Source organism: Protopterus annectens, chromosome 9.part0, assembly GCF_019279795.1.
Source record: "Protopterus annectens isolate FY-2018-M chromosome 9.part0, PAN1.0, whole genome shotgun sequence".
NCBI classification, from domain to species: Eukaryota; Metazoa; Chordata; order Ceratodontiformes; family Protopteridae; genus Protopterus; species Protopterus annectens.
In genome coordinates this window covers 808,082,324-808,106,432 of record NC_056743.1, presented here as the reverse complement: position 1 = coordinate 808,106,432, position 24,109 = coordinate 808,082,324, and the positions used below count along the sequence as shown (strand labels likewise).

Here is a 24,109-nt window from a genome sequence, read left to right as displayed (position 1 = left end):
AGGGAAGGTCTACAAGAGGGTAGTGAGACCAGTATGTTATATGGGTTGGAGACCGTGAGACCGTGGCATTTTCAAAATGGCAGGAGTCAGAGCTTGACATGGCAGAGTTGAAGATGTTGAGATTTACACTGGGTGTGACGAGGATGGACAGGATTAGGAATAAGTATATTAGAGGGTCAGCCCAGGTTGGAAGGTTTGGAGACAAAGCCAGAGAGGCAAGATTACGTTGGTTTAGACATGTGCTGAGGAGGGATGCAGAGTATATTGGGAAAAAGATGCTAAGGATGAAGCTGCCAGGTAACAGGAAAAGAGGGAGGCCTAAGATAAGGTTTATGGATGTGGTGAGAGAGAACATGCAGGTGGTTGGTGTGACAGAGCAAGATGCAGAGGACAGGAAGAAATGGAAACAGTTGATCTGCTGTGGCGACCCCTAACGGGAGCAGCCGAAAGAAGAAGGGAGACTGCCATCTCTTATTCACATCCCAAAATTTCAAACTTTTTCACTGAACTGCTTGCCATTGTACTTTTATGTTGCATTTCCTCCAGCGAAGGATGCTCAGAAGTCTCAAAATTAACTACTTGCACCTGCAGACAGCTTGTTTCCACATACAAGTAGTCAGATTGAAGTTAGAACAGAATGTACAACTGTCTTTGGCTGCAGACTTAACTCCCACTGAATATTTACGAACGAAAGAAAAACAAAAACTAACATTTTTCATGGCTGTCATCATTTTGTCATATTTTTCAAGCCTACCTGCTTACAAAACACTTGTTTATAAAGTAAGCCAATTGATCTACATATTCATCCTTGTAAATATAAGAAAAAAAAGTCTAAATTCTACATATAATGTCATCAATGCACTTTTACAACTCAAGCCCACCACAACAGCCCAAGGTCAATACATGTTCACACTAAACTTGATTTTGTCAAGCCTTTCTTCTCTTGTACTATAAAACCTATATTTTTGCAGTTAAAAGTACTTTGACCAAAAAATGGGAAAAAAAATACAGAATGCAAGGTAAGGTCAGTGTTCAGGAAGTAGGTGGGATCCGACTCAGAATGGTAACAGTATACAACTGTCTTAAATAAATTATACTAACACTGTAACCAAGTCTTTTGGTTTGGGCTTTAGATTCTGCAGGTGTGCTGATACAAAAAAATAAAACACGAATAAGTAAATAAAATTAAGTGGCAGAGGCTAGCGGCAGTTATACAGTACCAGGAGGGGCACTTCCCTTTATTAAGACCGTTATCTGATGAAGTCTGGGAGGTACTCTGATGAAAACGCATTGAATGTATTTGTGGAGTGTTAAAACTGCTTACACAATGTTTTTTTGCTTGCCAATAAATGAGTGAACTGATTACATTGTGCCCTTCTGGCTGGTCCACTTAAAAGTACTTTACTACTTTAATATCTTTAACAGACAACAGTCACTGAAAAGACTCCCCTACATTTAAAATACCTCTGATTACACACTGCACAAAATGGCTTTACTACATGACAAAAATGTATTAATTTTTTCCTCCTTTTAATGTCCTGAAAATTAATGACAAAGTGTGGTATATTTTTTAAAGTCAACAAAGGTCCAGTCCCTCAGACACTTTTTCCTGCAAGCCATAGTTCACAAATGTGATGGTTTTATAGTCCCCAATTTATTCACTAATTTCAGTGTTGCTAGTCTTTTTCTTGTTCTTCATCTACCAACACCAGACTCTTGTTCAAGTCAAAGGTACTCCTGATTCTTGTAGTCAACTCCTGTGCTTTTTTTCTATCTCACAAGCACTTTGCTTTGGAACACCGGAAAATGTTTTACCAGTCTCTTGATAAGCTTTATTGTCAGAAGAATGAGAATCAGAGTCCCCTTCTGTTTGCTGGCTCATTTTTTGTTGGATAAACTTGATTTCCTTCTGAGCCTGTTCATCATCCAAAAAAAGTACAGTTGTGTACACTTACCATAAATGTAGATGTTAGAGTGTATTCACTGTTGCAGTCGTCACATTTGGGTTATCTGCCTGCAAGTAGCCCTCAGCCGGCCTGAATACCAGAGGCTTCGGATTTCTGCGTCGGATGCTGTCTCTTCTTCCATGACGTCAGGTCATCAGGGGTATAAAACATTCAGCCGATGTCATTGCATCAGTTTTTCTTGCCCCAGATGTCAGGTGCCCCCACAATAGGAAACAATTATATGGTATGGCACACCCCCATCAAAAAGCAAATACACCAGAAAAAATATAGCAAACAAGAAGGAAAGGTAGAGCCAAGAGACGTCAGGGGGCTGGAGGGAGGGTAACCAGGACTGCAACAGTGAATACACTCGAACATCTACATTTATGGTAAGTGTACACAACTGTACTTTGTTCTTCATGTTTCACTGTTGCAGTCATCACATTTGGGTTGATTCCCAAAGCTAAGAAAGGAGGAGGAAGTTAAAGAGCAATAGGGCCAGCTATTAAGCCCTGCAAATCCAGCTCTGGATTTAGAAAAGATAGGCATGTGGTAATGCTTGGTGAAGGTATGTACAGAGCTCCAGGTAGCAGCTTCTAGGATGTCTCTAGTAGGGACTCAGAGAAAGGCCACAGAGGTAGATGCAGCCCTGGTGGAATGTGATCTTATCCCCCTGTGGGGTAGGTTTTCCATAGTGCTTTTAGCAGAAATGAATGCAATGAGCTACCCATTTAGAAATTGTTTGCTTTGAAATGGCCTTCCCCTCTGCCCCTCCAGCAAGGCCAACTAGCAGCTGTTCAGATTTTCTGAGAGGCTTAGTCCTGTCCAAGTAAAATCTAAGTTGTCTGTGCATGTCCAGAGAGTGCAGTATTCGTTCACCTTTGTTTTGTGGATTATGGAAAAAGTAGGCAAATGAATGGACTGATTTAGGGCCACACTAGACACCCCCTTGGGCATAAAGGAAGGATTGGTGAGGGAAACCCTGTCTGCATGGAAGATAATGAAGGGTTCCACTGCCATGAGGGCCTGTAATTCAGACACTTTTCTTGCTGAAGTGATGGCTAGAAGAAGGAAGGATGTTTTCCAAGAAAGGAATTTCAACTCTGCTGTTGCAGCTGGCTCAAAGGGGGGGGGGGGTGAGCTTTTCCAATACAAAGTTAAGGTCCCAGGCTGGAGTGGGAGCTCTCCTGGGGGGGGTCTTAAATTTTTGGCCCCTCTAAGGAATTGTTTTAGCAAGGGGTGAGAGAAGAGGGGGTGGATCAGTATTATAATGTGCTGAAATGGCAGAGGCATGAATTTTAATTGATGAGAAGGATAGGCCCTTGTGAAACATTTCTGTTAAGTACTGTAGAATATGAGGTAAGATGGGCACCGTTGTGCCCATCCCCTGAGCCTGGCTCCAGGAACAGTATATTTTCCACTTTTCAGCATAGGATTTTCTACTACTAGGCCTCCTTGCCTCCAGAATGACATCCAGCACCTGCTTACTGTGGGATGCTAGAGGAGAGCTCAAGGAATTAGCCAGGCTGCAAGGTTCAGGGTTTGAAGCTGAGGGTGCAGAATCTGGCCCACCCGCTGGGACAGCAGGGAAGGGGTCTGAGGTTGGTGCCATGGTTGCAGCAGTGTCATACTGAACAAGAGGGGTTACCCAGTGCTGGCATGGCCAGTCTGGTGCAATCAGTATTTTTCCTTGGCTTGTCCTGTTTGATCTTTAGTAGAACCTTCGAGAAGAGAGGCAGAGGGGGAAAGGCATAAACCGAGCTTTCCCAGGTGAAGGACAGGGCATCCACTTTCCAAGCGTGACTGTGGGGAGTTCTTGTGCAGAATTTGTTCAATTGGTAGTTCTGAGGGGAGGCAAACGAGTCTACCTCTGGAGTCCCCCATTTGTTCAAGAGGTTGAATATTTTGGGTTCTAGTTTCCATTCATGCGGGTCCATGAGATTTCTGCTTAAGTCTGGCAGTGAATTTAGTTTGCCTGGTAGGAATTGAGCTTGTAGGTGTACTTGGTAGCTCAAGGCTGTGTTCCACAGAGCCATGGCTAGTCTGCAGGGAGGGTATGAGTGGGTTCCCCCCCTGCTTGTTTATGTACCACAACTGTGGTGTTGTCTGTCTTTACCAATAGTTGTCCTGGAAGAATACGGTCTTTGAAGGCTGTCAGAGCATTTTGTACAGCTAACATTTCTTTTTGATTGATATGCAGGTCCATTTGCCCTGAAGGCACTGCCCTGCCATGTGAGCCCCCCATGCATAGTCTGATGGTCTGTTAGGGTTTGGGCGGCAGGATGTAGAGTGAAAGGGAGTCCCTTGTTGTGGTAGCAGGCCTCTGCCCACCAAAGGAACTCTGTTTTCATACAAGGAATGATAGAAATTATTGTTTCAAGGTCCTGAGAATGTTGACACCATAGGTTTTTTAGATAACATTGGGGTTTCCTCATATGCAGTCTTGCATATGGAATTAGTAGAATGCAGGAGGCCATGAACCCCAGGGCTTGCAGTATTGTCCTTGCAGATAGCTGGGGTTTTGTGGCCAATAGTTTGAAGTAGGTTGTCAAACAAACTTGTTTCTCCGGAGTGAGGAATGCCATCTGGGAAGCTGTGTTCAAGCTTGCTCCCAGGAATACAATCTGTTGGCAGGGTACTAGGTCAGATTTCTTTTCGATGATGGTGTACCCCAGTGAGGTTAGAAGTTTCTTTATGAATGCCAGGTGTTTTAATAGCAAGTCCTGGCTTTCTGCCTGAATCAGACAATCGTCCAAGTATGGGTAAATTTGACTATTTCTCTGCCTGCAAAATGCAATGATTGGAGCTAGACACTGTGAATACCCGGGGCAAAGTAGATAAGCCAAAGGGAAGTGCAGAGAACTGATGGTGCATGGAGCCTGCCCTGAAGCGTAGGTATTTCCTGCAGGATTCCCTTACTGGGATGTGCAGGTAAGCTTCCTTTAAGTCTAGGGTTGCCAGCCAGGCATCCTTGGCTAACACAGGGAGAAGCTGTTGAGTTAGCATTCTGAATTTTGGAACTCACAGAAAGGTGTTGAGCATAGAGAGGTCCAGGATAGGATGCCAGGAGTTGTCTTTTCTGGGTACCAGAAAAAAGTCTTGAATACAAACCTTGTCCCCGTTGATCTGCTGGGACAGGTTGAATAGCCCTGATACTGAGAAGAGAGAGAACGTGCTGTTAGGCCTCCGCCCATTGATTTGGGGGTAGGTCTGGCCAATCATTTGGGGTTGGTAGTGTGTGGAAGTGGAATCTGTATCCTTGGGAGACCATGTTCAAAACCCATTTGTCCTGGGTAATGAGTTCCCAGTTTTTTTGCATGCAGGGTGAGCTTTCCTCCTAAGGGAGCAGGTAGTTGAGCAGTGCTTGGAAGGGTTAAGGTTAAGTCAGTGTGCCATTTTTTCCATAGGGGTGGCTTACTACTCCCAGCTTTGGAAGTGGGAGCCCCCCCACTGCTCAGGTCTGTGCATAGCCTGAGACTGTAGTCTGGGTGGTCTGCTATTCCTGGGTTTGGACTGAGAATGCCTGGAAGGGACTGGAAAGGACCAGTTGTTTGAAGGCCAATGCCTACTGAATCTGGGAGGCTGTCTTCTTCTCTTTTGGCTGTTCACGTTAGGGGTCGCAACAGTGGATCATCTGTTTCCATTTCTTCTTGTCCTCTGCATATTGCTCTGTGACACCAACCGCCTGCATGTCCTCTATCACCACGTCCATAAACCTTATCTTAGGCCTTCCTGTTTTCCTCTTACCTGGCAGCTCCATCCTTAGCATCCTTTTCCCAATATACCCATCATCCCTCCTCAGCACATCCAAACCAACGCAATCTCGCCTCTCTGACTTTGTCCAACCTGAGCTGACCTTCTTAATATACGGATTCCTACTCCTGTCCATCCTTGTCACACTTAGTGCAAATCTTAACATCTTTAACTCTGCCACTTCCAGCTCTGACTCCTGCCTTTTTGTCAATGCCACCATCTCCAACCCATGCAACATAGCTGGTCTTACTACAGTCTTGTAGACCTTCCCTTTCACTCTTACTGGTACCAGTCTGTCACAAACCACTCCTGACACTCTTCTCCACCCATTCCACCCTGCCTGTACTCTCTTCCACACTCACCATTACTCTGAACTGTTGATCCCAAGTACTTAAAGTCATCCACGTTTGCCAACTCTACTCCCTACATCCTTGCCATTCCTCTATCCTCCCTCTCATTCACACACACATATTCTGTCTTAGTCCTGCTGACCTTCATTCCTCTCCAGGGTCTCCTCAACCTGGTCCCTACAGATCACAATGTCATCTGCAAACATCATGGTCCATGGGGCCTCCTGTCTGATCTCATCTATCAACCTGTCCATCACCATTGCAAATAAGAAAGGGCTCAGAGCTTATCCTTGATGTAATCCCACCTCCACCTTAAATTGATCTGTCACTCCCACTGCAGACTTCACCACTGTCACACTACCCTTGTACATATCCTGAACCACTCTTACATACTTCTCTGCCACTCCTGACTTCCTCATACAATACCACAACTCCTCTCCAGGCACCCTATCATATGCTTTCTCCAAGTCCACCAAGACGCAATGCAACTCCTTCTGACCTTCCCTATATTTCTCCATCAACAGTCTCATAGCAAACATCTCATCTGTAGTGCTCCTTCCTGGCATGAAACCATATTGCTGATCGCTAATCATCACCTCCCTTCTTAACCTAGCTTCCACTACTCTTTCCTATAACTTCAAGCTGTGACTGATCACTTTTATCCCTCTGTAGTTACTACAACTCTGCACATCACCCTTATTCTTAAAAATAGGTACCAAAACACTTTCTCCACTCCTCAGGCATCCTCTGACTTTCCAAGATTTCATTAAACAATTTGGTTAACAACTCCACTGCCATTTCTCCTAAGCACCGCCATGCTTCCACTGGTATGTAATTTGGACCAACAGCTTTCCATTCTTCATCCTCTTCATAGCTGTCCGTACTTTCTCCTTGCTAATCTGTTTCACTTCCTGATTTACTATCTCCGCATCATCCAACCTTCTCTCTCTCTTATTCTCTTCATTCATCAACCCCTCAAAGTACTCTTTCCATCTGCTCAGCACACTCTCCTCGCTTGTGAGTACATTTCCCTCACTATCCTTTATCACCCTTACCTGCTGCACATCTTTCCCAGCTCGGTACCTCTGTCTGGCCAATCAGTACAGGTTCTTTTCTCCCTCTCTAGTATCCAACCTTTCATACAACTCTCCATATGCCTTATCCTTCGCCACCTCTCTCTTTGCCATGCTCCTCATCTTCTTATACTCCTGTCTACTTCATCTCTCTGACAATCCCACTTCTTCTTCGCCAGCCTCTTCCTCTGTATACTGTCATGTACTTCCTTATTCTACCACCAGGTCTCCTTGTCCTCCTTCCCCTGTCCAGATGTCACACCAAGCACCTTTCTAGCCATCTCCCTTACCATCTCTGCTGTAGTTTCCCAGATATTCGGTAACTCTTCACTGCCCCCCAGTGCCTGTTTTAACTCTTCCATGAACTCCACCTCACAATCATCCTTTTTCAACTTCCACCATTTGATCCTTGGCACTGCTCTCACACTTGTACTTCTCTTCTTGATCACCATCACCATCATCATCCTACAGACCAGCATTCTATGTTGCCTAACTACACTTTCTCCTGTCACCACTTTACAGTCTCCAATCTCCTTCAGACTGGCCCTCCTGCATAGGATATAATCCACATGTGTGCATCTTCCTCCACTCTTGTACATCTCCCTATGCTCCTCCTCCTTCTTAAAATACGTATTCACCACAGCCATGTCCATCCTTTTCACAAAATCCACTACCATCTGACCTTCTGCATTCCTCTCATTAACACCATACCTGCCCCATCACTTCCTCATCCCCTCTGTTCCCTTCACCAACATGCCCATTGAAATCTGCTCCAATCATCAGTTTCTCACCCTTGGGTACACGCACCACCACTTCATCCAACTCACTCCAAATTTTTTCTTTCTCATCCATTGCACATCCAACTTGCAGAGCATATGCACTAACAAAATTCATCATTACACCATCAATTTCCAGCTTCATAAACATCACTCTATCAGACACTCTTTTCGCCTCCAAAACACTCTTGGCATACTGTTCCTTCAGGATAACCCTTACCTCATTTCTCCTCCCATTCATACCATGATAGAACAATTTGAACCCACCTCCTATGCACCTGGCCTTATTCCCCTTCCATCTGGTCTCTTGCACAATATATCACTGAATCTGGGAGGCTGTACTTTTAGGAAATATTTAACAATTTGCATAGATTTTGCTTTTTCCTCCATCCTTTTGAGGACTTCTGCTTTGTTGCCAAAAAGGTGGTCTTGGTTTAAGGAGCATCCTGTAATTTAGCTTTAACATGATCTGGCAAGTTTTGTTCCTTAAGCCAAGCATGCCAAGTACAGACCCAGTGATGACAGCCCTGCAAGATGCTTCTAAAACATCAAACCCACATTGCAAAGTAGGTTTACCAACTTGTTCTGCAGACTGCATTAAATCTTGCAATTCTTTGTGTTCAGCACAGTAAGGAATCAACATCATTTTCTGTTTAAGTAGTCCCATGATATGCTACTGATACTTTAACATATGAAACTGACAATTTAAAGCTCTAATGGCCAAAGTAGCGTAAGTGTATACTTTCTTACCCCATCTGTCTAAGGCTCTAGAATCTCTATCAGAAGGGGTAGGATTTTTGGCAGCAGTAGCCTTGATGCCTTTTGGTCCTTGGGAAATGGCCCCTGGAATCGCAGAAGGATTCTTGAAGAGGAACTTGTGAGAGTCAGGTACTCTGTAGTACCTGTCAGGTTTTCTGGGAGCTGGAGGTAAAGTGCCTGGGGTAAGGCTAGATTCCAAAAAAGCATAATCTACAATGTCCAGAACAGGAGGGATAGTGAAACACCTGTGTTGAGGCAGGAGTAAGAATTCTCTGAGTCTCTTTTTGGACTCAGAGTAATCCTGGCTTTCCCAGTAGAAATGCTCCCTAAGAGTATGCAAGGGTTTTCCGAAAGAAAGATCTTCTAGAGGGGAAGCAGAAGGAATGGATTCCTCTGCATTACAATCCTCATAAGTAGATAAGTGCAAATCCTGGTAATCAGAAGGAGCAGAAATATCAGAAGAATCAGAAAGAAAATAATTTCTAGGTCTCTTAGAGGGGTAAGGCTGGCTTCCCGTAATTAAGGTAATAAGGTCTTCAGCCATTCTAAGCATTTGTTTTTGAGGCATATGGGCCTGAGCCTGCGGTTTGGTCATCAGTTTTGTAGGCGTAGTGCGACTTTTTGGCCTGGATGAAAGCGATGGCATCGGTTTAATATCCATGTTTGTAGGCCTGAATACACCCTCAGAAGCCGGTACCTGCACAGCGGCTCCAGACCCATCCAACGTAGAGACATTCACAGGTTCCATAGTCAAAGAAGCATCTCGCAGCATACCGGACTCCGAATGGGTTTCAATAGAAGCTTGCTAATCTGAAGTAGCGGGTATCAGTTGCTGTGAAAGTGCCTCACTGAGTACCGGCGGACTGGCGACTAGCTTAATGGAGGCATCATCAGCAGTTTTGGACCTATGCGGTCTGTCTCTGCCTTTATCCTTATGTTTTTTTCAGAAGATCGGGAGTCAGATGGCTTAACGAAGCCATTTCAGAGTACACAGATCGAGTGCAAAAGTAATTGGCTGCAAAAATAGCCCAATAACGAATAGTTCGGGCATTGAACAAGGCACAAAACCGACAGCGAGGGACATCGTGGTCTGGGCCTAAACAGGGGATGCAGTACGAATGAAAACCTCTATGAGGTATTTGCTTTCCACAGGTAAGACAATTGTTAACTTTTACTGACAATGGTTAGAGCAAGAAAAAGGATCCCCAATGGGGTACTTATCTTTTTTGAAGACTTCGGGTCTGAAACTCGAAAAAGTACAGTTTTGTACCTACCATAAATGTAGATGTTCGAGTGTTCACCCTGCTGCAGTCATCACACTTGGGTTATCCTGCAGTCAGGCGGTCCCACAGTCGGCCTGAATTCCAAAGTCTTGGTCCGGCGTCGGTTGCTGTCGCTTCTTCCCTGATGTCAGAGCGCCAGGGGTATATAAGAGGCATCCAACGCCATTTTCTTCAGTTTTTCTTGCCCCAGATGTCAGGTGCCCCCAATAGGTAGGCAAAATATATATATATATATATATATATATATATATATATATATATATATAGCTAGATAAAAATAAAACAATACCTTTAGGCACAAGCAAATACACCACAGAGGTTGAATAGGATAGAGTGGTATAGATAAGTGCAGCTAGTTCAGAGGGGATGGAGGGAGGGTAACCTGGACTGCAGCAGGGTGAACACTCGAACATCTACATTTATGGTAGGTACAAAACTGTACTATGTTCATCGTACCCTGCTGCAGTCATCACACTTGGGTTGAATCCCAAAACTAAGGATGGGAGGTGGAGTTAAACAGGGTTAGAAGGAGCTAGTAGGCCCTGCAAAACTGCAGTGGCAAAACCAGCTCTAGTCTTAGAATATAGAGGTAAGTGATAGTGTTTGGTGAAGGTGTGCACTGAACTCCAAGTTGCAGCTTCCAGAATATCCTTGGTTGGCACTCCCCTGTGAAAGGCTGCTGATGTAGCTGTAGCCCTGGTGGAGTGGGACCTAATGTTAGCAGGTACCGGTTTCCCATGATGCGTGTAGCAGAAACATATGCAATGCCCTATCCATTTAGAAATGGTCTGTTTTGAGATAGCTTTTCCTTGTGATCCTGTAGCATAGGCTACGAAGAGCTGATCAGAATTTCTGAAAGCCTTAGTTTAATCTAAGTAGTAACGTAATTGCCTGTGAATGTCCAAAGAGTGCAGGAGTCTTTCTCCTTTGTTCTGGGGATTTGGGAAAAAGGTGGGCAAATGAATGGTTTGGTTTAGGGCCACACTGGATACCACCTTTGGCATAAAGGAAGGGTTAGTTCATAGAGAGACTCAGTCTTGATGAAAAATGAGGAAAGGCTCCACTCCCATTAGTGCCCATAGCTCTGAGACTCTTCTGGCTGAGGTTATTGCAAGTAGCAGGGCAGGTTTCCATGAAAGAAATTTTAAATCGGCTGAAAAAGCTGGTTCAAAGGGCGGCAGTGTAAGCTTTTCCAGAACAAAGGTGAGATCCCAAACAGGTGTTGGTGCTCTCCTTGGCGGTCTTATGTTCTTATCCCCAATGAGGTACTGTCTTAGGAGTGGATATGAGAATAAAGGAGGATCCGTGTTGAAATGAGCTGAAATTGCTGAGGCATGGATCTTAATAGATGAAAAGGAAAGACCTTTGTGCAACATCTCAGTTAAATATTGTAGAATCTGAGGAATGTTTGGATCAAGGGGATTTTGGCCTCTAGCCTGGTTCCAGGCGCAAAATCTTCTCCATTTGTCTGAATAAGTTTTTCTGGTGCTGGGCCTCCTGGCCTCCAGAATGACATCCATAACTGTTTTGGATATAGGTGTTGACTGGTTGTTTAGGTAATTTGCCATGCAGCCAGGTTTAAAGTCTTGAGCTGGTTGTGTGGAATTTGATTGTCTCGCTGGGAGAGCAGGTGAGGAGTTTGTGGTAAAATCCATGGTGGGCCATGGGCCATGTTCCTTAAAATTGGATACCAATGCTGGCGTGGCCCAGTCTGGTGCAATGAGTATCATTTGTGGCCTCTGTAATCTGACTTTCAGCATTACCTTTGCTAGAAGAGGCAGTGGAGCAAAGGCATACACTGTTAATGTTTTCCAACTGAATGAGAGGGCGTCCACTTTCCAAGCTTGTGGATGGAATGTCCTTGTGCAAAATTTTTTGAAGTTGGTAGTTTTGGGGGCTTGCAAACAGATCTATGTCTGAGTGTCCCCATTTTTTAGCTATCACTGCAAATACTTGTGGATCTAGTTTCCACTCGTGTGGATCCATGATGTTCTGCTTAGGTCGTCTGCCAATGTGTTTTTCTTTCCTGGCAGGAATTGTGCTTGTAATTGAACCTGGTCAGACAGTGCAGTGTTCCACAAGGTCATTGCTTGCCTGCATAGAGGGTAGGAATGTGTGCCCCCTTGCTTGTTTATGTACCACATTACTGTGGTATTGTCCGTCTTTTTTATTAGTTGTCCTGGCTGTAAGAAGTTCTTGAAAACTGTTAGGGCATTCTGTACTGCTAGCATTTCTTTTTGATTGATATGCAGATGCCTCTGATCTGTAGTCCATTTGCCCTGAATGCACTGTCCTGCCATGTGTGCTCTCCAAGCATAGTCCGATGCATCTGTTGTCATAGTTTGCCTGGCTGTGGGTAAGGTGAGAGGCTGACCCTTGTTGAGGTGACATGCCTGTGCCCACCATAGAAACTCCTGTTGAAGGCAGGGAATGAGTGGTATCATTGTTTCCAAGCTGTGGTTGTGCTGAGTCCATACACTTTTCAGGTACCATTGTAATTTCCTCATATGCAGTTTTGCAAATGGTATTAGTAGTATGCAAGATGCCATGAATCCCAAGGCCTGCAGAATTTTTCTTGCAGGGAGTTGGGTCTTTGTTGCCATTATTTTGAAATATTGAGTCAGCTGTTGTTTCTTGTCTGGCATGAGATAAGCCATCTGGGCCATTGTATTCAAGCTGGCACCCAGGAATATTATCTTTTGTGAGGGCACTAGTTTTGATTTCTTTTCATTTACTGTGTACCCAAGGCAACTTAGAAGGTGTTTGACAAATGCCAGATGCTTTAAAAGAATGTCCTTGCTTTCTGCTTGAATAAGGCAGTCATCCAGGTATGGGTATATTTGAATTCCTCTTTGTCTGCAGTATGCAATTACTGGTGCCAGGCATTTTGTGAAGACCCTGGGTGCAGTAGATAAGCCAAAGGGCAGTGCAGAGAATTGATAATGCATTGAACCTGCAATGACGTGGAGGTATCTTCTGCAATTTTGTCTGATAGGGACATGCAGGTATGCCTCCTTGAGGTCCCACATTACTAGCCAAGCATTCTTGCCCAGCATGGGAAGAAGCTGCTGTAGTGTTAGCATCTTGAAGTTTGGTACTTGCAGATAGGTGTTCAGAATTGAAAGATCCAGAATGGGTCTCCATGCTTTGTCCTTTCTTGGGACTAGAAAGAGTCTTGAGTAAAATCCTTGTCCTTGCTCCTGTGTAGGTACCTGTTGAATGGCTCTCATGTCCATGAGAGCTGTAATTTGTTTTGTGCCTCTGCCCATTGATTTGGTGGCAGGTTTGGCATTCCTTTTATCCTTGGTAAGGTATGAAAGTGGAATCTGTATCCTTGAGAGACAATGTCTAGAACCCATTTGTCTTTTGTGATGATGTGCCAGTTATCTGCAAAAAATGCTAATTTTCCTCCCAAGGGAGCTGCCAGGAGAGATTTGCTTGGTAGTTGAGGATTGAGTCATTATGTTTGTCTTCTGCTAGCCTGGGGCCTGTCTTCTCCTCCTTTCTGGGTAGCAGTACCCCATTGGCAAGGTTTGTAAAGGCCTTGTGACTGACCTCTGCCCCTTGGGCATCTGTATTTGCCTCTCTGTGATCTGTCAGAAGCTGGAAAGCACCAGTTTTTCGTTGGCCAATTTCTGCTGAATCAAGGGGATTGTACCTGCAAAAAAATCCTTGACCGTCTGCATAGACTTTGCCTTATCCTCCATTTTCTTTAAAACCTCTTCTGCTTTGACACCAAATAATACATCCTGCTGTAAAGGTGCATCCAATAATTTTGCTTTAACATGATCAGGAAGGGTTTGTTCTTTTAACCAAGCATGTCTACGTATGACAGAGACAGTAACAGCTGCTCTACAGGAAGCTTCCAAAGAATTAAATCCACATTGTAAAGTATGTTTGCCCACCTGTTCAGTTGCATGCAACAGATCCTGCATTTCCTTGAATTCAGACTGTTCAGTATGTGTGCTCATTTTTTGTTTTAATTGAGACATTAGGAATTTCTGATATTTCAGCATGTGAAACTGACAATTTAATGCTCTCATAACCAGAGTTGCTGAGGTGTATATTTTCTTTCCCCATCTATCTAGGGCTCTGGAATCCCTTTCAGAGGGCACAGGATTTTTAGCCATACAAGCTTTAGCTCCCTTAGGACCCTGGGAAATCAAGAGGTCTGTGCTGGGGTAGTAAAAGGAACTCTCGGAGCCTTTTCTTAGAATCAGAGTAGTCCTGGCCTTCCCAGTGGAATTGTTCCCTCATGGTATGTAAAGTTTCCCCAAAGGAGTAGTCTTCAGGGGGAGATACTGAGGGAAGAGAGTCTTCAGCATTAGAGTCTTCATAAGGTGGAGAAGTGTAATCCTGTTCCTCAGAAGTATCTGAGGAAATTGAAACCTGGTCAGAGGAAACATAATCCTCCTCTTGTCTTGGTCTTTTATCAGGAGGGGGATGGGAACCCCTGATTAGGGTAATCAGATCTTCAGCCATCTTAAGCATCTGTTTCTTAGGCATGGGGCCTTGAACTGTAGACTGATGTACAGTCTTCTTTGGTTTTAAAGGAGTTTTAAGCTTAGCATAAGATTTAATGGTGAGTGTAGTCAGTCTGAAGACACCTTCTGCGACCAAAGGTGTTTCCACTGCACCGGGGTCTACTTCTGCTCCGGTGTCGGAAGGGCCTAATGAAGATGGCTGCGTCGGCCTAGTAGACTCTGCTTGAGAATCCGCAGCTGTCTGGGGTTCCAGTTCTGCGGTCGTCAGGGGCTGCGTAGGTTCCTCACTGAAAACCGGAGAACCGGCGAAAGGCCACGCAGAGGCCTCTGAGTCTGGCTTGTTCCTAGGTTGCCTGTCCTTATCCTTGCGTTTTTTATGCATGCCGGACATCGGCTGCTCCGACGGCATGATATAATTAAATTTCCTACCAAAGTAATGTTGTGCGAAGTCAAAACTGTGTTTGATAGTTCGTTTATTAAACCTAACACATAACCGACAACCTGTGACATCGTGGTCTGGGCCTAGGCAAGGAATACAATAGGAATGGAAGTCCTTATGAGGTATTTGCTTCCCACAAGAAATGCAATTGTTAACTTTTTCTGACATCGGACTGAGGCAAGAAAAGGTTCCCCAACGGGGTACTTAGCTTTATTGAAGACTTCGGACTGAAATTCGAATTGAAAATCTCAGGTGTCGGCCAACCGGCACTTGTGAACTGCTTCTGCTTCCGGCACCATGTGGCAAGAAAGATTGAAGAAAATGGCGTTGGATGCCTCTTATATACCCCTGGTGCCCTGACGTCAGGGAAGAAGTGACAGCAACCGACGCCGGACCAAGACTTTGGAATTCAGAACGACTGCGGGACCGCCTGAAGGCAGGATAACCCAAGTGTGATGACTGCAGCAGGGTAACACGATGAACATCGAAAATTTCAGGAGACAGCCAGCCAGCACTTGCAAACTGCTTCAGCTTTGGGCACCGCACGGCAAGAAAGACTGATGTAATGGCATCAGCTGCATGTTTTATACCCCTGAAAACCTGACGTCATGGAAGAACAGACAGCATCATCTTCTTCTTCTTTCGGCTTTTCCCGGTTAGGGGTCGCCACAGTGGATCACCTGCCTGCTCTTGATTGGCAGTGGAGTTTTACAGTGTTGAGTTGCCAGCCCGGCGCCCAACCTTCCACAGAAGGCACACACACTCACACCTACGGCCAATTTAGAGTGTCCAATCCACCTGCAGCATGCCTTTGGGATGTGGGAGGAAACCGGAGCATCCGGAGGAAACCCACGCGACCACAGGGAGGACATGCAGACTCCGCATGGAAAGCACCCCAGCCGAGGATCGAACCAGAGAACCTCTTGCTGTGAGGTGACAATGCTAACCACTGCACCACCGTGGCCGCCCGGAAGAACAGACCACGTCTGATGCAGAAATCTGAAGACTCCAGTATTCAGGCTGGCTGAGGGTAACCTGCAGGCAGCTAACCCAACCCAAATGTGATGACTGCAACAGTGAAACACGAAGAACATTGGCTTTGATCTTTCAAGAAAAAATATTCTGAAGACAGCTGGATACAGCAGCTTGAATCCCACACCTGCCTCCTGACAGTCCCTGATTGTTGGGATAAATTTGCTTCTTTGACTGGTGTGCAATGAATAATGATTTTCCACAAACTTTCTATTGTCTCCAATTTTTAATGTGTTTCGCTTCTACCACAGTTTTGTCAGGATCAACTCTTGATGCTGGCATGATTGCATCTTTAATAATACAGGTCTTGGCTGCTTTCTCATGGCCAGATTTGGAACATACACTCAATGAACCCTTTCAACTAACAAATCCGGCTGTGGAATAACAGCCCAGTTGCTTATTTTTGCTTTCATAAAGTAATGCAGGCTGTTCCTTCCAGTTTCTCTTGTACAGCAAAAAATCTCAGGTTTTCTCTGCGTGCGATATCTTCTAACTCTTTTTTGAAACAGCTCTTCTTGAGAAGTCTCATACTCAAGCCAGCATTTTCAATTCTTCCTCTGAGTTTGCATTTTATCAGTTCATCTGAATAACTAGTTAAAGCTTCTATTTATTCTAGCCTTTTATTTGAGTTTATATACTCTTTCAATGTCTCATTTATTTTAATCACCTCTGAGTACATTTGATTTATTGTTTCCTCTAAATTACTAGGGACCATCTCTTCTACCAAAGTTAAACTTGAACAACTGCTTTTTGCTGTACTACAGGATTCTTCTCAAACAGTGTTTTCTCTTCACCTATTCTGGCTGACCTTCTTTCAGGTTCTCTAAATTTCTTCTTTGCTGGTATCCAGGCAATGTACTTAATAGCCAGTAACAGAATTTTACTCAAGCTGACAATATCACTGGCTGCTGTTTTTTTTTTTTTTTTCAATTTCTTTTTTCACACTGGGAGAGCTAAAATTAAGCTGTTGATCAGTGCGCAGCCATCTTGGAAGTCTGTTGCATTATTTTCTTGATATAAAAGTTAAAAGTTTGAGAATATGCCATAATATTTTTTTCAGGTCATTCAGCTAGTCATATAGTAAATTTTCTAACAAACCGGGAGGAGGGGGGTGCAAAATCCAAGACAAGTTTGCTGATGAGCTTCTGTGAAATACTACTACTACCTGGGGTAGTACTCAAAGTTGCACTGTAAAAGTAACCTGCAGTTTGGTATGCTTCAAATGCAGCTTAGCTTTACAAAAGCAGGAAATGCCAATGTGATAGTCATACTGCTTTGTATGTTCAATTCAGTACAGAGAGTAATGCAGAAGAGAAGTAAATTCAACAGAAACAACAAAGCAACTTTTACTTAGTAAATACCAAGTATAAAATATGAAAATTAATACGAAAGATTTTTAGTGTAACAGCATGGATAAAAACTATTTACAATTAACAACCTGGGCTAAGGAAAAGACATGGTCACCAGAGGTTAGGTAAATGCATGGAAGAATGTGATGTGAAATGACTGTTTTTTTCCATTGTTGGAATGAAAATCTTTGTTGGTAGTGACTCCCTCCAAAGGGAGGCCAGAGGTTTTCCATATACTAGATAAAATGTATGTATACATCTGAGTCATCACCACTGCCTGTTCTGACTCAACCCTCAAAAGAGTAAAACTTATTAACCCCTGATAAGGGTGAAATTTCTCATGCCTTGGATCCATAAGGATGGGGCTCCACCTATTGACCAACTCATGAGAATGAAGTTTCTTAATCTCAGACCCTTTACGAAGCTCATTCTCTATACTCCTAATTCACCAGGACTACTATATTTATCTTAATCCCCCCCCCACTTAAAAAGACGGCTTACCCGGATTCCCTTTGGCCTGCAATGAGGAGGACTGTACTTAATTCCCTTGCCTGACATAAGAATAATCCTCTTTTGTAGGGATGAAACTCATTGACCTATATCAAAGGAAAGCTCCTCAGTCTACTGACCCACTCAAAAAATTCAAGACACCAATCTATGACCCCATATGAGTACAACCATCACCCTTTGATGAAGATAATAATCCCAGATCATTGACCCTTTTTAAAGATGTTACTTCCCAATTCCTTACATATCTCAGATGAGTCACCCAGTTTCACAAAGATGATGTTCCCTGACTTTTTGAGTACCACCTAACTGTCACTAATCAAATCTACCAGATGAATGACCCCACTCAGTAGTTTGGACTGCTGAGTGATCTAGAAAACTGTAGACAAGAAAGTGTGCTCGGATGAAAGGATGTCCCATTCATAGGCTTCACAGAGAGAGATCCATAAAACAGACTACATATCAAAAGAAAAATTACTTGTGCTTTGCTTGTGGGCGCTCAAGTCCCAATTAATCTACAAAGGCTAACATTTTAACTGGTTTAACAACCTCCAAAAAACACATCACAAACTGCTTGTGAGGAGTAATTCTTTCAGATGGCTTTTGAGAGAGTCTGTACAACCACCACCATTCTTTGCCTAGCTGCAGCCCACCACTGTAACATCCATGTGGTACTAAGGGCAACTGGTTAACAGCAGCAGTTCAGCTAACTCTCTGCACTTCCTCAGTTACTTAATGTTTTTCTATTTTATTCACTCTACCACTGTTAAAAAAAATCACAACTGCATGCCACTTTGAGCAGAAATTGTAGCACAAGGATACAACTTTTTCAAGTACTCTGAGGGTAATCAACAGACAGCTTAAACATATATAAAACAGGTGAAACCAAGCAGATACAATAAATTAAATTACACTAAACTTTTTCAGATCATACAAATTAATTAGCATATTTATTTATTGCAAAATAGACTTTATGTACATATATAAACGGCTGAATTGTATAAAATAAATTAAAAAACACTAAAAGCATCAGACATTATGGGATTTTTATAATAAAAGGTTGGCGTTTTGCACTTTGGGGACATAACATTTATTTTAAATAGTATTTTAAACAGTTTTTTATTTTTTGAATATACAAACAAAATTCATACGTATTTAAATAAATTACATTCAGACACACACACAGAAAATCGAATTGCTATATATATATATATGCATAATTTTTTGTGTATTCACTAAGATAATTGGTTGTGTGTTAAACTGGATAGTTTAAATAACACGTAAAAACTTAATATAAGAAACGGCTATAGCGCTTCCGGTCTGGTTGGGTTAGAACAACAACAACGGACTTGGAAGCATATTAACATCATTTATATTGGTAGCGGTTTTATTAGGTATGAGCCTTTTATTGTAATATTTTTAACAGGTATTGAGTAGTTTAAATATAGATATGGAAATAGGAGCACAAGAGAGTTGTATGCTTCAAACACCTTGCAGTTTTAAAGTTATGTTTTTTATACACATATATATACATAAAAAAACTGAAACGAGGAAAAAGAGCAAGCTGATTGTTTACATACAATTTATTTATGCAACTTAGAAGGTAGGCACGGTATTAAATTGAATTAAATTGAACTTAATTGATTGCCTGCTGATTAACTAAATGTTACCCTATTTAAAGGGGTAGTTGTAACAGATTAATGTTTTATTTTCGTCTGAGGAAGGAGAGATAACAATCCCTCCGAAAGTGCTTGTATGTAATTAAAGTTCTAACGTTATTTTTCTGAAACATCGTTGCTTTATTTTAATTCTCTACTGAATTTGGTCAGTGAGTTATTTACAGCTGTATTGCAAGCTCGTTGGAGACGCTGTCCCTTGGCTTTTTTGTCTTTACAAGTTTGTGTGGTCTTTTTGGATTCGGGATTTTTATAATAAAGCAAGTCCTTGGATGGATGCAAATACCGGTTTACAGGACAGTTCAGAAACAGTGGGAAATACAATGTTGTGTTTAAAATTAAGTACTCAGCTGAGGAAAGCTATGGCAGTGTCACTGACTGCTATCTACTATAACCATGCACCTGGTGGCATTACATAAGATAAATGGAACGGCTCACAACCATATTTTTCATGAAGTTCACCTAAGTTATATCTGTAACCCTAATTGGCCAGTCAGTGCAGACATTGGTTTACCTTCCATAGGACTATGACACTAGATAGCTGGTCAAGGTTATCTCACAAAAAATGACTCATGCATATGGTAGCACCTCTAATTGGTTACCCAGACAATTGTTTAGGAGGAATTTAGTGTTGTGACTTTACTCCTGCATACAGTAGCACCCAATCTGATTACTCAGATGGCTGCATAGGAAGAGTTTAGTGTTGTGATTTTTAGTGTAGATGAATACAACCATGGACACACATTACCTCCACCTTGGCAAATAACATTCCTAAGGAAAAACAGAAAATGCCCATCAAAACAATAGGTCCTGTGACACCATACAGAATTAACTTAGGTTATAGCTGGCTAAATGAATGCATATGAATTGTATTCCTGAATGGAATTCCAAACACAAGGTACATAAACACTTGTCCCAAATTTCAAGCTAGTCAAAGTCTGAAATAAAACAGATGGGTCAGTATTTTTTTTATCTATTAAAATGCGACACTAACGGTATCCACCACAGCAGTGCATGAAGATGGCTAACACGATTAAAAAGCACCAACTGGACATATTTCAGAAACAAGTAAATGGGCCACAATGTGCTGTACAGAATCGGGTCCCTACTGGATTACCGAAGTTTCAAAACTTTGAGCATCATATTGCTGAGACCATACAATTGAAGTTTTGAAACTTCAAATGTTTTAAATGGAGATCGCTGTACAGCATGGAACAAAAAAATATATAATTTTCCTCACTGTACTGCTATCTCAGAGTTTAATCCGTGGTGGTGGTGCTGCAGTAGCGTTGTCGCCTCACAGTAAGACGCTGACCGGTTCGATTCTCAGCTAGAGCGTCTTCTGCGTGGAGACATGCGTGAATGGGCGTACCTTTGTTGAAGGTTGTGCGTTAGGGCTGGCAACTCAGCATGTAAAAATCAACTGCCAATCATTAGCGGACCGGAGTTCCACTGTGGTGACCCCTAACCGGGAAAAGCCGAAAGACACAACAACTGCTATCTCAGAGTTTGTATATTTAATTAGCAGGGGGTGTGGTGGGCGCAGGGGGCTTGACCCCTACAAAAATGTAAAAGAAAAAAATTTTTTTTTATTTTTGAATTTTCAAAACTTCAATCATATGTTCTCAGCCGTATGATGTTTGAAGCTTTAAAACTTTGGTAATCTGACAGGGACCCATACAGTCATATATATTTTTACATTTAAGGCAGTTAAGGTGCAATGAAAGATACAAAATATTTATTCATTGAAAAAAGTATGTGGCACATAGGTTATAATTGTTTTCTTACTTAAGAATCTCTTTATTTATAATAACATGTGACCCATGCCACAAAACTTGAAACACTTGTACCCATAGGGCATGCTGGTAACTACTTGCAGATCTGTAAACATATTTAAGGCCCAAGCCCAGAGCTTGTAATATAGATCAGTACCATCCATAAATGGGATAAAACTGCAAGAATATTTTTAATCCAGACAGCCTGTCATTGACATTTTTAGCCTTGAAAATGATCTGTGAAGGTCTCCAGTAAATAATTATCTCTCTCTTGTGTAATATACTGCATTTGAAAGCCCCACTGCAGTTCTTCAGCAACAATTCCTTGGTCGTTTACTCATATATGTTTCAGCATTTTTGTTATTCTCTGCAGCATATATGGACCTCAGCCATTCTTGGGCACTCCCTTCCAGTGAAGTAGCTTGCTCGTCATTTAGTCACAGAATCATCTGCATCAACGTCATTGAGAAGGAAGAATTCAGGCCGAGTCTCGTTCAAAAACTGATAAGGAGAAAAATAAACTATTAAAACACAGCTGAGGATGGAAGCTTCACACTTTTGGGACAAAACAGCACAATGAAAAACTGCATCTCCACTCATGACATTTTCATTACAGTTTGTACAAGAAGGTCTGTTTCTGGAAATTCTACTCAGAGGAATACGTTGAGAAAGGTTCATAGGTAGGTACTAGGCTATCGGCCCTAGGGCCTATACAAGCCTAGCCAAAAAGGTACCCTGGCTTTTGCCACTCAAGAAAATTATTTTCCTGTGCCCCTGTCGAGCAGAGCCACAGGGGTGATCCCCGGATGAATTTCCTATTTCCCAACTTCAGATTTTAAATGCAAATTGAAAAAAACAGAAGCACATCTCTTAAGACTGTTTTAAAACTATTTTCTACAAATTACAGAAAATACTTTTCAGAATTCTAGACAGTTGGAAAACATTACTACTGAAAATGGATGCATATTGCACTAAACTGAACCATCTGTTCATTTTTTACACTTCTGAAACACTGCTCTTTAGACTAAGCTGCTGCTGATGTGGGTAAAGTGCAAATAACTCAAATACAATCCATGAAACTGTTTTTCAAATAATGTTGGACTATTCTGAAGTCAAACTGGTATAAATTCTGCAAAAATGTAAAATGGAAAAGTATTCAACCAAAAAGAAATCACGCTGAGTTTCCATACAGTATTACAACAAAACATTGGATACATGGCAAAACAAAACTGCATGAAAGCCATGTGCATAAAACTCTGACTATGGAAACAATATCTCTAACCAAAACAGTTGACGTAGCACTCAGTTTTCCAAGTAAATGGCTGGATCCAGAGCCATAACTAGGTTTGGGTAAAGGGGTTGTAGGGTGTCAGAGGGTCCATAATAGTGACACTGATTTAGGATGTGGAGTACAACACAGCTACATAAAAGAATACTGATACTGCATTTTGCTCATTTGAGGTGCTTAGTGTGAGGTGACTGTGTGGTAGTAATTGTAACAAGGATGTTTGCTACGCAGTTTCAACAAGCAGCTTGGCAAAGTTGCAGAAGCTTTATGTTTTTGCTCTCCAACTTTGCATTTTTGCACCAGTTTGGGAATCTGCACAAGATGCCAGCTACTACAGTTCTGACCTGAACTCTCATTACCCTCTGAGCTAAGGAGAATTCATAATACTTTCACTTAAAGTAAATCCACTTCATTATTCATTTGCATGGCCCTAACTTTAAAAATTCTTGGGTCTCTAACAACACGCCTGATATACTTCCTTTACTTAAGTATATACATAATCATATTCTGCATCAGCCTCATAACTCCTCTTCTATTTTCTACCTATTAGACCAGAACAAATAGAAACAGATTACCTTGTGCCAACTGGAATATTTACTGTTACATTTGTCAGACCTTATATGGTCAGCAGTTCCTGCAAATGTAAACTCTGCATATGTTTTTATTTGTTTACTATATTTGTATTACTTGTAATCAACTCTCCAAGTTATGCCTTGAAAAAGGACAATGCACATTATGGTCAACCTGGTTAACGGAATGTAAATAAATTAAAATCCTGATGTCAAAACCCGAATATAATGAAATTACTGAATACTGTACTGAACTGAAAGCACACACATGTAGGATTTGAAAGAAATGTACCATAAAGTGTTGCTGAAGGAGGCAGTCTCCTCTGTGCTCCCACTCTCCTGGTAAACATTCCTACCCTCTTCAGAACAAAGGAAATATGTGGATCTGATCAGAACACTCTAGCTGAAGGACTTCCTTCTCACTGCCAGCTTCCAGTTGTACAAATTTTTCATGCCAACATCCTGACTCCAAGCCCTCCCTCTACGTGACTTGCTTTCCCAAAACATTACATTTCTTTCCCACTGTGCTAGGAATTTGGGCAATAGTTGAAAAACTGGTAACCTCAGGCTTTTCTTTCCTGGCATTATCTTCTCCAGTTATTGAAAATGATCACAACATTTTTCTAAACTGTTTAGCCAAAAGAAGTTATCATTGTTGTGATCATGCTTTTGTCAGATAGCCTACTTTCCACTAAGCCTTCAAAAACAACTGCCCCTGACCTAAGGCCTGTGGCACAGAAGGATGAAGCCCTGACTACAGGCCAGATGACCCATGTTCAATTAGCAGTATTGGTACCCGAGAGAGACTGGGCATGGAAGGATGAGCGTAGGTGGCCAAAGTCAGATCACACATCCTTGGGAAGGGGAAAGAAAGCTGCTAGGCCCATGGCACTGACAAAATCCAGTGGTGAAGTATCACTTGTCTGTAATGGCCATGTTGGCTTGTGCTGCCTCCGGCAGAGACTTCACTGCTAATTTTGGGAGTGGTAGCTGTACTTGTGTGAGGGTATGTGTATCTACTTGCCTGACCATGAAGCTATTGTGAAACTA

General features: G+C 42.4%; 1 protein-coding gene across 4 annotated transcripts in view; it reads right to left on the bottom strand.

Moving 5' to 3' along the window:
* Positions 1 to 21,197: 21,197 nt before the first annotated feature.
* SLC11A2 (solute carrier family 11 member 2) overlaps positions 21,198 to 24,109 on the bottom strand; it is a 614,374-nt gene continuing 611,462 nt past the window's right edge. For all 4 annotated transcript variants that reach the window (XM_044083456.1, XM_044083455.1, XM_044083459.1 and 1 more), the window contains one exon: positions 21,198 to 21,703. In XM_044083456.1, the coding sequence (XP_043939391.1) occupies positions 21,632 to 21,703 (72 nt within the window). In that variant the 3' untranslated portion in view covers positions 21,198 to 21,631. The remainder of the gene's footprint in view (positions 21,704 to 24,109) is intronic.